This window comes from Bombus vosnesenskii, unplaced genomic scaffold, assembly GCF_011952255.1.
Source record: "Bombus vosnesenskii isolate JDL3184/JDL3185 unplaced genomic scaffold, Bvos_JDL3184-5_v1.1 scf7180000013263, whole genome shotgun sequence".
Classification (NCBI taxonomy): Eukaryota; Metazoa; Arthropoda; class Insecta; order Hymenoptera; family Apidae; genus Bombus; species Bombus vosnesenskii.
Genome location: NW_022882923.1, coordinates 9,672,384 through 9,686,288, shown reverse-complemented (window position 1 = coordinate 9,686,288; position 13,905 = coordinate 9,672,384). Strand labels below are relative to the sequence as shown.

At 35.9% G+C, this 13,905-nt stretch overlaps 1 protein-coding gene across 5 annotated transcripts in view; it reads right to left on the bottom strand.

Annotated features, from left to right (window-relative positions):
- Positions 1-11,776, bottom strand: part of LOC117232259 (E3 ubiquitin-protein ligase Rnf220-like) — a 195,675-nt gene extending 183,899 nt beyond the window's left edge. For 2 of the 5 annotated variants that reach the window (XM_033491537.1, XM_033491563.1), the window contains exons 1-3: positions 10,989-11,586; positions 8,664-8,777; positions 307-865 (exon numbers count right to left, since the gene is read on the bottom strand). In XM_033491537.1, coding sequence (XP_033347428.1) covers positions 307-865; positions 8,664-8,777; positions 10,989-11,042 — 727 coding nt within the window. In that variant the 5' untranslated portion in view covers positions 11,043-11,586. Of the gene's footprint in view, positions 1-306; positions 866-8,663; positions 8,778-10,988; positions 11,589-11,625 lie in introns of those variants that run through there. The other 3 variants (XM_033491555.1, XM_033491545.1, XM_033491573.1) reach the window with 3 other exon arrangements.
- Positions 11,777-13,905: the final 2,129 nt, after the last annotated feature.

Here is a 13,905-nt window from a genome sequence, read left to right as displayed (position 1 = left end):
ATTAACGATAAAGCTACCCACGACTAAAGTACAAAACTTGTTTCAAAGAAATTAGAGTGCAAGAAATAGAACAGTCTACCATACTACTCTTATACTTCACGCAAAAATTATTCGTAAGAGTACACCATTACAAATCTATGAATTACGAATTATTCGTTTCGGTGACGCTGGTAGTTGCAGCGTTAACCGACTCAGACGCGATGGAAACTACGTTTTATACGTTGATCGGTACTTAAATTTGCCACAAATGCACAAAAATCCGCAACTGTTGCCAGAAGAAGGGAAAAACGAGAAAAGCGGACTCACGTCGATACGGTCGTCCCTCCTCGGGCGTAGATCTTTCCGTGTTCTCGGACCCAGGCGTGGCATTCGCATCGCGATCCTCGTCCTCCGGAGTGGTGCCGCGATTAGGAACCGAACCGGTTCCGGTCCCTGTAGGCGATCGGCTGGTAGAGCCAGCGGGACTCTGCGGTGCGACTTCCTGTGCCGCTGCCGCGCTCGCACCTCCTCCGACGCCTCCGACGCCTCCGACGCCTCCGATGCTCGCCGACGCTCCAGAAACAGAGACGACGGCGCCTCCGCTGGCCGAGGACAACGACGAAGGCGAGAACATGTTCGACATGCTCGACAATGAACCGATACTTGGCAAACCGGAACCGGTGACCGGGCCGTTTCCTGTTTCCACTTTCAGACACTTGCTCGGCGGAGCGAAAGCCGATGGCCCCAGGGGCCTGAACCCTCCGAACGGTAAACGGTGATCCAGAGGGTGCAAAAATTGCGGCGGCAAGTGGAGCATATGATGGAGGCCGTAACCCAGAGAAGCCGCAGTGCTGAACGGCACTTGGAGATCCTTCGAGTCGGTCACCTGAACAATAAAGAAGAATATCATTAGTCACGGAGAGATTGTTATGGGATAAATACACTACCGTGAAAAAGTGGTTGGATCGTTAGTTGATTTTGATAGACTGTAGTAGCTTAATTAGAAAATTAGGCGTAGACTGTGTTATTCTTGTAACTTGCGATTGTTAGATTGTAGATACTTACACAAATTTATATTTCTATGCTTACACGGAACTGGGTTACCATCACACGTACAAGCGGGCATAAAAGTTATCGTCAATAACTTATTAACTATCAGACAAGCAACATTGTAGCTAATTAAAGTTTAGTTGTAGGAATTAATGTAAGGAAAAATGTTTGAAATCTTAGAACGCGTATCTCAAGCTCGCAGCTTATTTAAATATTATTTTTTACTTAATTAACCAGTTTATTAACAAACTTGGAATAATTAAACTCTTTCAAGTTTATAGCTAGCGTGTAATAACTGGTATGAACGAAATTGCCGTTTATAGAATATTTTAAATATTAATTATTCTACATAATATAATGTAATTAAAGGTTTTAATATTAAATTTACTCACTACACGAATCGTTTCAAATTTCTGCTTTGCAATTCATAATTGAAGAAAGGAAACGCTTCTAATTGGATATTACGACCGTACGTTAATTATCTGATACGGTACTGTGTAGAAATCTTACGCCAATTTACTTCATATATTTTTAGGAAACATTTCTTACTTAAATGGTTTTTCCTCTATCTTCATGATCGTTACTCATAAATTTTTCCAAAGTTCCATCTAATTATAATCTCAACTATAAATCTCATTACAGAAACTTGCAAGGTTACACTAGAGATCTATCAAAAATATAATACGTACAGCGGCTGGCGCAGTATTATTTAAACTTCATTCGTGAAACGAACATCTTTACATGGAACAGAGCGTAAGATGCTTTTGTTTGAAGCTTTCTGTCCTTTTACTTTACCTACGTTGGTCGCTACGCTCGCCAAAACACTTTGCCAAAGAAAAGACAAAAGGAAAGATGGCAGTTTCTATTAAAAATACATGATAACGTTAATTTAATTTCTCGTTTGAGAAAAGGGCAAACAGAACGTGTACTAAATGTTCGAAAGATTTCGATAGCGATCGAGTGGATTCGCAACGATGACATTTACCGTGGCCTGGTGTTCCATTATTACAAACGTTACAAAACAGAACTCGTTGATTTCCATCGAGGCATTCACTATGCCAGCTTAATAGACTCGTCAATCACGGCGAATTGAATGATACAACTGACGGGGGGAAGCTTCACATTTTGACGGATTATTATAACACAGTGGTTTCGCGTTATTAACAGTATAATGCCATATTGCTTTGGTATTATACGCTATTTCAATGTGCTCGAATTCATAGAAATACCCGCATACTGCAAATGAGATATCCGGTTATATAATATCGCAAGTTTTATCCACGAATTTTGCCGGATATTTTAGAAAACGAGAAATATCGGATTATCAGAGGGACGACTGTTAAGAATTCTTTACAAATCTACGTGTGGCATCGCGATATATTTCATGAAATTGAATTTTTACATCAAACCGTCTTTCCTCGCTGCTACGTTAGCGTAACGATGTCAAAAGTTCTTTCTTTTTTAATTAAATAAATATTAGGTTGTCCGGAAGGTTTCTTTCGTTTCATAAGGTGATAATAGGTGAACAACAATTTCTGTTTTACGTTAATTTAGAAAATGAGAATTATCGGATTATCAGAGGAACGACTGTTGAGAATTCTTTACAAATCTACGTGTGGCATCGCGATATATTTCATGAAATTGAATTTTTACATCAAACCGTCTTTCCTCGCTGCTACGTTAGCGTAACGATATCAAAAGTTCTTTCTTTTTTAATTAAATAAATATTAGGTTGTCCGGAAGATTTCTTTCGTTTCATAAGGTGATAATAGGTAAACAACAATTTCTGTTTTACATTAATTTAGAAAATGAGAATTATCGGATTATCAGAGGAACGACTGTTGAGAATTCTTTACAAATCTACGTGTAGCATCGCGATATTTCATGAAATTGAATTTTTATATCAAACCGTCTTTCCTCGCTGCTACGTTAGCGTAACGATATCAAAAGTTCTTTTTTTTTTAATTGGATAAATATTAGGTTGTCCAATCATTTCTGCGTTGTTTCGTTAATTATGGTTTTCTGTTGGATTTATACACCGCATTTAGAATTTTATTTGGCAATGCACGAAATTATTTTACGTTTTATATTTGATAACAGGATTTGCTGTTGTACGTTTCATCGATGAACGTTTCAGCGCAAATTCGTGAAATTACAATCTGTTGAAAATAAGAAGCCCAACAATGGTCCTGTATTAGGTTGTCCGGAAAGTTTCCTTCGTTTCATAAGACGATAATAGATAAACAACAATTTCTGTTTTATATTATTTTACTGAACTACGTATCATCCATTTCGTTCTATTTCTATCACTACGTTCGTGCATAATTCAATAAACTAATACAAAACAAAAAAACATTGTGCGTCTATTATTTTCTTACCAAAGGAAAGAAACATTTCGAACAACCTAATAATAAAAAGTTTGTAGAAACAAAAATATCGTCTATAGACCTCGAAAGAAACGATATATATTTTTAGATCGTTCAGTGACATTGTACATACATTTAATTCAATTTCTTATTTTCTCTTCTCTTCGACGAAAAAAAAAATGGATTAACCGTGTATTATTCGCAGTGTAATTTTCTTCCTACAACTTGCAACATCGAAACACTATTGTCGTGATGTACATTAGACACGTAGAAATTAGTATTTCCTCGAGCTTGTAGAATAATTTCCATTCTATTTTATTCCTCTATATCCTCGTTAATCAGAGAGGACACGAAATATACAACGGTTGCTTGAAATGAAATTTTAACGAATAAGTAAATACGTGGAAGAAGAATATAGAAAAATATTATAATCCCGATATATTTATTTAAAAGCTGCACACGAATAAAATACCTACTTTAATTACGAATAACGTTTTATCATTCGCCTACCCTAATTGTATTTAATGCATCAAATTATCTGTTTATCAAATTTTCTGTTTTAAATTATTAACGCAATCAGTTTTTCCATTCATCAATTATCGATCTCGCCCACTGCAAAGAATATCGCGCGAAACGACACGAGTATTAAAACGAGTAAAAACGAATAAAAGACAAATTATCTGGAACCAAAGTTTCTCCTATAAAATTAGATCTCATATTTTTTATCTAACAGATTTATACACTTCGTCTTCAAAAAAAAAAAAAAAAAAAAAATAGAACAAACGAAAAGACCTACGCATAGTAAAACTTGCAGCAAAGAATTGAAACGAAGAATCGCATGTTGTCCTGCGCTTAGGAAAAAAAGTATCGCGAAAATTTGGAATTTTTCAACGATAGAAAAATACGATCGACACGAGAACTCGAAGAACGAGGCAGAATCGATGCACTACTCGTATTTATAATATACACGGAATATTGACACAACGTTGCATTATCTGTCTACGTGATGTTTGCGACATCAGTATTTCATTAATTTTGATTTAATATTGATCATCCTTTGTATAGCTGTGTGTCACACTTTCCAACAACAAATAGAATCGTCATTACACCGCTAAACATTCATATTTAGAGTTGGACAAATATTAAGTGGAATTTGTTTTTCGACAAATATCTGTCTACGTAGGATATTTGGCTGGATGGAAAAATTCGTGCGACTGATCCAGCCGGTTCCGCATCAGCCGTTAATATTTCTACGAAAGAGCAATTGCATTTTAAACAGAAATGGAAACGTATCTACTTATTACCGATCGAAAATCGAATACCAATATTTGAACAATGCTTACGCACTATCAAATCGATATTCCTGGTCGCGTAGGTGTTCTGCCCAACATCCTACGCTTACGCTACGTTTGTACGATTTTAGAGTTTAGATGTGCGTGAATATATGTTTAAAAATCGGACGAGAGAAACGTTGAAATTTGACAACAAAGTCGCTACATTCGCAAATTCTTATACCCAACGGTTGTTCCTTTTATTTCTGGTCAATTCATTCTTGAAACGTTTTTAAAAGCTACTCTCGATTTCATTGTATTTAACAGGAGCCTGTTGCACTATAAATTGACGATTAACGATATTGTTGAATTTACCAGTTACAAGTTACAGCTGTTAAAATATTGTAAATATTCAACGTTGTTGGTTAATTCATGCTGGAGGATTCAGATGCGATATCTTGACAAATTTTCGCACACAATGTTCGTACATGTAACAGTTGCATGTAAAAGATTTTCAACGTATTTATTTTTATTACGCCCCTGCCCCTTAGTTTAAAATATTCTATTGAAAATATAACTTAAAATAGCGTATTACGTCTTTGCAGAACTACAAATTCGAATATTTCAAAGTTCGGTTACTGTCACGAAATACACGTTTACAAAAGAAAAAAAGAAAGTCGAATCTATGGACATTTGAATTTAATTTCTCAAAAAATGAAAGAGCTCGCAACAAACACTTTCGACCAGAGACGCGCAACTTTGTCGTTTAATTACAACTAATTACAGATACGCCGAGCAATTACGCGATACGATGAATATTTTCTTTGAAACGATTGAGAAACACCGAACAGCATCGAAAACGCTATATTTTTCTGCTTTCTCGAATAAGAACAAACCTGTGCAAGAATCGCTTATCGTTTATCGCAAGCTCTTTGATCGAAGGAAAAAGTAGCAGAATGTAACGCTACCGACGGAAAGTAACGAATTTCATCGTAACCGAAGCGTAGGTGTAAACATTTCCGGAACAAAGGTGTATTTTTTGAAAAATCGTTGGCGATTGTTATGCATTGCCGAGCGATTAATTAAAAATCACAAATTAATTACATGGCGCACGGTCATTAGTTATGATTAATACATGGCACGAGCACCATGTGTGATTTTAATTAAACTTATTACATTTCAATTTCGATATAATATTCCGAGCGCCGAATGGCTGTACCGATCAAGATTCCTGACGTTTTTAATATTATTCCTGGAAACGGAGTCGCCGGCCAAACGGTTAAAAAGCTGGCAGAAAATCGCCAACTCGTCGCATCCGATAGGCGATTTCCGGATAAACATTTCATCGAGGCAATAATGATGCAGCCGACCAGTTATACGGGAATTAGTACGGCACGATTAGTTTATTATTCTTTTATACGAGGAAATGAGGTTCTCGTTTGTCGATGCCCGCATTTCTACATTCGTCCGATTACTCATTTATTAGTCATTCGTTATTACTTCAATTACACGATGGTGGTTGCTGCAATCTTTCAGAAGAAAATGCTTGAGACCTTTTCTGTTGCACACAGTGTGTACCTCAAGTACTTAGGACAGAAGATTTCCATGTATTGGCTTGGCAACTAAATGACGAAATTATTGACAAAATCCGCAGTCGCTTAGTTGCCAATCCCGATACACATCGCGTGTCGTGTAAAGCATTTTGCAAACTTTTCAGTACTGTAACGAGATTTGATTATTCATTGGTAAAGTTTGAGGATGTACGTGGAAGTTAATCGAGAAAGTTAACAAAGAAAGAGTGGAACCAGCGTCAAGGACAGTCTCGCTAATACGTAGGAACGTGTGCGTATTTTTTTATTTGTCGCAAACCATATTCGTTTCAAAATTCACGTGACACGTTCGTATGAAGTTTCTGCAAGCTTCCGTACGCTTTCGCCAGCTTCTCGCAATTCACCGAGCAAGATGTCCCTTTTCTCTGATAAAATTGAATTACGAAGAATGAGGTTGAATTTAAATGCTTCGGATCGTCGAGTGTTTTCGTCGCTAGAACTCAGTCACACCGAAGATCGACGAGAAGTGACAAAAGTAAAGGAAGAAAAGACAGAGCGGACAAGGCGTGGTAATCGTGAAAATTGTAGTTTTTCCAGACGATCGAGTACAATGTAGTTTTTCAGTTACGATATAGTAATTGTCTTTTTGAAACTGCTGACGGGTCGATAGCCACACGCTTTTGCATATTTACAAGATATTTTTTTTGTTTCCCTCTTCCACTCTCTTTCTCTGATCAAAAACGCGTACAAATTTCGTCGTTCCGCCGCGATTAATTTCCAACGAAATTATCTCATTTTTTAACGGCACCGAATTTTGATATGCTGCCACGTTTTATTATCCGATTCCAATCAATCGTTTTGTACGTGTCTCGAAAGGTAGCGAGCCCCTATTTTTATTCCAAGCATACACTGCAATCGGTTTCAATAATACAATATCCCTCTGTGACGTGTATTTAAACGAGCTCGTTAATAAACACTTTAAAAATATACATTTTCCAACGCCCCGATGGATATTATTTCATTGTCTTCCTATCGATGAATAATCGCCTCTGTTTTTAGGCAACTATTTAATTATAAACAAGTACAGCTGTATACCTATACCAGCAAGTGATTTCTTAACACTGCCAACATAGACAGATTCAACCATTTTCCCTTTCCTGTTTTCTAAACTTTCTTTGTATACAATGTTACGTCTTACGTGGATAAACATGGTAAAAAGCAACTGGCTTTGGATGAAATACAAATCTGTTTAAGTATCTACGATCATTCGCAAGGATGTTCGTGTACGCTGTATAAAATTATACGCTGTCTTTATTAAGATAAAACGTACCGTGTTCGATCGTTAATTATTAAAGTGTGATTTTGCCATGGTAATACTTCGATATAAATACATCTACGGACGATATCTAATACTTACGATAGTTTGCGACGCATCGCCAATTCAGTTATATAATTATGCTTCTTTACATTACCATCAAAATGTAAAATAATGAATTGTCTACAACAACTTGTTCTCTACGATTCGTGCATGCATATATGTACTACATTCGTTCGTACACATTCAGCAAAATCCCTATTCAAAGCGTGCATTAATTACCATTGGTGTGCATAAAGCGGCTAGCGGTCGAAACGATGGCAACTGCAGTTGGTCCATTGAAATTGACATTTTTCGAAGCATAAAGATCGGCCAGCAGCCTTTTATTATTCACTATGATATAGTAGGAAAATGAATTCGCAATAAATTATCCAAAGTACGTATATCGCCAGAGAATAACGTTCCTTTTTTTTATTTCCATGTAAAAATCTGTTTTCCTATATCCTCGTCTAGTCACTCTGGTCACCGAGTTTCGTATGCAAAAAGTCTATTACATAAAAGTTCAAATAGTTAATATCGTAATTATAAACATATCATTCTCTTCCTTCTTAAAGGCATAGTTAACGTTATAATGTCAATTTCAAGTACCCATTCTGTTTTAGTTGCAATAGTTCTCGCCTAGACTGGTTAAAATAATATTTGGAACAAGGATCAAGCAACAGTAATTATAAACACTGGAGCGACGATTTAACAAAATGGAAAAGAGAAGATCGGGGAATTAAATAAAAGAATAAAAGAAAAAGATTCGTAAGAAGCGACAACGGCATTGAAATCTTGTCCTTAAAAAGTTGGAAATAAAAACGATCGTGTGACGATAGATCGGATTTACCAGCGTACAAATTTTCCTATACACGCGTTAAGCTACTGTAGTTGTGAAAAGGCAATGATTTAAAAAAAAAAAAAAAAAGGGAAGAGAAAAGAAGCCGTGTCAGGAGAATACCGGGGCTAATCGTCGCTCTGTGACGTGTTGTCGGAAATATTATTTTCACCAGATCTTCGCATAGGTAAACAAACAGGAGTAGAAAAGCAAAGACAGGCTTAGGCGTATAGGCGAGGACGATAGGACACTAACTTGTGGATTGAAGGGTCTTTGCATTCTCAGAGCCTCCGGCAGCCCCCCGGCCTGTGAAAACACGACCAGGGATGGCGGCGGTAGATGATTCGGCACATACGCAGAATTATCCATCTAGAACAGATATCGGCGTGTTCCATTTCTCAATCTTCCTTGGACCATCCTCGCGCGTACCGATTTTTCGCGGCGTTAAACCGCGGTGAGAAAATATCGAAATTCGATCAACGACATGGCGACACGACGGTGAGTAGTCGATGAAAAGTGTGTGAAGTGTGTGTTGATTTTGTAAGTACTGTTTAATACCAAATCCAGCGTCGTTATATATTCGTACGGATGCGCACGGTCGTGGACTTTTCACAGACAAAGATTTTCTAAATAAGAATCGGCGTGGCAGCGTTATTAAATTTCTTCGTTAGTGATATAAATAACAGTCACAGGAAATGTTTCTATATTCCAAGTAATCTGTCGCTGGAAATTCAAACAGAGAAATTAGAAGTATGCGCCGGGAACGATCGTAAGGAATTCGACTTGGTGGGAAACAGTACTTACGACAGTTTATTCGAATAGTTTTTGCTCAACCTCTTTAGCTACTGGCAAGCTGAAATCTCCGTTTAATACAATTATTTTATTAGATAGTACGGAGATACGCTTGAATAACGTATGGTGATAGAAATTCGCGCGTCGAGAATTCCTCGGACTTCTTTTCTAACGTATGCTTCGAAATTCCTTTGAAACTTGCTTAAAAATCTAGAAAGCAAAATATTCATGAACAAGATTCGATTACCAAATAGCTGGTCGTCTTGATATAATATTGTTCGCTTTTAAACTTCTCGTATATCCACAACAACATACCGGCATTGAAATTTAAGAAAATATTCGTCTTTTCATGATTATCAGGTGAGAAAAATATTTTATTTAGAGAAAAGAGTCGAGTACAAAATAGAGAGAACGCGAGTGAAAGATATTCGAAACCTTTCTTTAGATAGGTTTTACAAGTTACATATTTAAATGTTTCTAATTAGCATGTATTAATCACTGGAAAGCGACCGATAGAAAGTCATAAAGGAAACGACAGGCAAAATAAGATAACGCAATATAGTAATTGTAGCTATTGAAGACAATCGAACACGATATAGTTAATGACTCGACCAACAAATGACTTCGATTTCTGCTCCTTCTAGTCTTTCAACGAGAGCTATCGAATTTGATCCACGAGCATCGATCGCAGTTGTATCAACTTTTCTCTCTCGTTTGATCAAATATATTGAAAAGTGGAATAAAGTAGGCGTCGGAAGGCATCGGAAAGAAGTCCAGAGGAATCGAGTAAACCCGTGTGTTTCGATGCTTTGCGGGTGTTCACGTTTATTTGTTTAACGTAACAACGTTTAACAATTTGCGTCACTCTGTATATTATCGTCATCGAAATTTAATTGCAATCCGCGTTACATTACACAATAATATTACTTACCGCTGAATTTCAGCGAGAAGATAGGACTGAAATTCGAGAAAGTAGTCGAATTTTATGGCTTTAGAAATTGGTTTTTCAATAAAAAATTTACCGTTTTAATATTCTACGTACGATTATCCATGCTGCATCGCTCAAAGCTAATCTTTGTAATATACTCGTTAAATCGTATGCTATCGACCAATGTTTTCAGCGATTATTTATTTTCTGTACAACCAGTGGGCAATAACGAATGAAAATTACTCTCGGATTTCATAATTTCACCTTTTATAAAATCTCCTTCTTTTTATGCTAAATATTTTATGCTCGGGAAATCAAGCATAGACTATTATGCATCGTAAATAGGAAATAACATAGTGAGAATTTAACTTTGAAAAATTCATAACAATATATTAAAAACACAACGTTAAAGAATCCATGTTTTAATAGCTATCCAGTATCGTTTTATATTTTGCCAATTATTCCTATGATTTATTCTTACATGCTGTAGCAAATCCTTTCTACTAAAGATATTAAAACGTACAACGACAAACATTGTCTTTATAACGTTTGACAAATTTAGCCAAGTTAATTACCCGATTATTTAATATTCGTGTGTGTTTAAGCATAACGAGGAAAGATATGCATGTACTGAAATATTATCAGAGACATTAGAAACGCCTTCAAATTTCGAGGACGAATCATCTAAAAATGAACACTGGCAATGCAACGACGCAACAGGCTAACCTTGGTTTGATCGGTTGTCAACATTTCAAGATCGATGAAAAATAAAAATGCCTATGCATTTATATCTTTCATATGTGTACATGTGTATAAATGTGTATAAAATGCGCGTATATATTAATCACCATCACGCGTACATTTTGCTGTACACCAAAGAAGTCACTGCACGAAATACGACCGTTCGAAAACATTCACTCTATTTTCACGGATCCCATTGTTCTCTTATCCGTTGCTTAGGAAACGTGTTCTTATCACTAACAGTTCCTTCGCACTAATATCCGCATAAATCGATTTACCGTGTAACGTGGCGAGGAATCTATTCGAAAAAGGCGCGTTAGACAGCGAACAACCTAACCTCAACGCGTGGGTTGTCACGCGGTTCGACGTGCGGCGTAAACCTCCGATAAACTCGTAAACTCGTTTGACAGCTGTCGTGGCCTGTCGTACGAAACCCGTTAATCACGTTACAACGTATTTGAAAAAGTTAACTGAACGATAATGGACGGAACGATGCGACGCGGGTGAATTCAAATTCAAACGAGTCATATAATCCCGCCACTATAGGTCACTCCGACCTAACCTCTCGACGAATGATAATACCCGACGAGTACCTCAACTAGTGGCTCGGTCACCCGGGTACGGGTTTCTGGTAATGCACTAAACGTGGTGAGCCAGGTGCAAGAGAGGGGTGAGTACAAGAGGAAGGCGCCAGGCCCGTGCGAGCAACCTCGTGGACATGCGAGTGCAGACTGATTGGAGTGTGAGGGTACTTACCCGCGAGTCGTGAGAACGGTGGCGGTGGCGGTGGCGGTGGTGGAGGCGAGGTAGAGGCGTGGAGAAACAAACCGGCGGCGGTGTTGGCGTGCGCGCGTGTTTTCCGCCGCCATTACTGGCGCCACTGTAGCACCACTTTCGCAGCACGCACGCGCGGCATGCGCACACGTTCAATGCGCAACCGTTCCCGCGACGCAGCGAGGTTTAATCGGGCGCTGACTGCGCGACTGGTAACATCTTGTATCATTTGCTGCGACGTATACAATCTGCCTTTTACGAAACTTTCTTTTCTTATTATTTGTTTCGGGTCTTGTGAAAAAGTGTAATAAATACGTTGAATATTACCTTATAGTATGATCAGTTATATAGAGTGTCTTGTTTAAAATGATCCGCTTATGTAATTATCCTCTACGATTGTGACAAATATTTCGCTGTTAACGTTTTATGATTCATCTCAAGTCTGAAAAGTAATAACAGTTATAAGTAGATTCTTCGAGCGGTATAATTATGTTGAAATAAAATGCGATAGTGATAAAAAGAATTTTCTACATATAGACATACGAGATATTGAAATTTTAAAAAACGTCTTTTGATCTTCTTTTACATACAAATGCATCAATGTTTATTCTGTGCAATAATTGTCATTAATAAACATTTATGTGTGTGAAATAATATGGCAAAGTGATCCTGACGAAAAAATAATTTTTTAGTAAAAAACATTTTGTTATTATAGTAATATTTAATACAACAGTCTGACAAGTTGAGGTTTTTCAGTTATTTAATGCGATAATAAATACGTTTATTTACATTCTCAAATATTTGTCCTTGAAATATAAAATTTCAGAGAAGATAAGAATCATACTTCTCTTGAAATTTTATAACCATTTTATGATCATATTATTACAAACTACAATATGCGACGTGTTAAGTCTAACACGGAAGAAACAATTTACGCTATCGTATATGCATTTTTAAGTAAGGAACATTTTTTTAATGAGTCATTCGATATAGTTGCAGTATTCGTGATAACGAATAATTGCAGTTGATTATACTTTCGTTTACCTCGAAGAGGTCAAAATATTTAAATGTAATTTACAATGCAAAGCTATTAAAACATTTCAATTATATGTAATTTTACGTTCATAACTTTTCAGATAAAAACCCGAATAGTAGTCTATGTGACAAGTCTACGACAAACGAAAATGAATATGTATATTTTTTTTTTTTAACAAAAAACGTAAAATGTATACTTTCTTATATACATGTGCACATATTGTTAGCCTCATAACATACTTTATTGCAACATAAATTTCTAACAAAACAGGATTAACTGAATTTTAGCAAGATAATTAGTAATATTAACCTCAATTAGGCAAAATTTTTAAAATGCTATTAAATTCATAAAATATTTCAACATTATTTAAGAAACCTGCTGAACCTGATTCATGTCTATCTCTATAAATCCATTTTTAATACCTTTTTACTCTATTTTTTGAAAATAAATATGTAAACAAATTATACCACATATCTTAAACAAACACTAGCATGTATTTAAACCCTTTATCGATTTTGTAGTTTCGGAATTATTTAAATAATTGCAACAGTATTTCACTATGGAAAAAGTATGTAGCCAACTAATTATCTCTATATTAATAATAATATATTGTTATAAAAAATATTTTAAATAAACAATATCTTTACGTACCAAAATCAACCAACCTATGAAGTGCTTCCCTCTGTTGTGGAGAAATTGTAACTAAGTATTATAGATTAAACATAGCATGCACATATATATGCATATAAAAACTGTTTATTACTCGAATAATTTAAAAATGTTACTTGACGTCATTCTATACTAAATTATAATCAAATCGTAATAAAAAAAGAAGAAAAAAACAAAATATATATTACCGACAGAAACTTGAAAATTATTGTTTCGGCAAATGATAATCATCAAAATCTATGAAAATTGGCAGACACAATGACGTTATAAAATCGTAACAAAAAACAGATTAAATCTGACACGCAACGTTTTTTAATAGTTTACGATTTAAGGAATCAGACAATCCCTTTACCATTTTCGTGTCACATGCGATGTTGTCGATTTAGTACAGGAGTACAACATTAGTAGCGGTTGGAATCAAAATCTAACGTAGTTATGGAATTATAGATTATTTTTATTTTGGACGAAATATAGAATTTTGTCTCTATAAACGATAAAGTAAAATCCCAGTAAAATTTCTAAATTATTACATATTGAGATATTTGTAATATATAGAT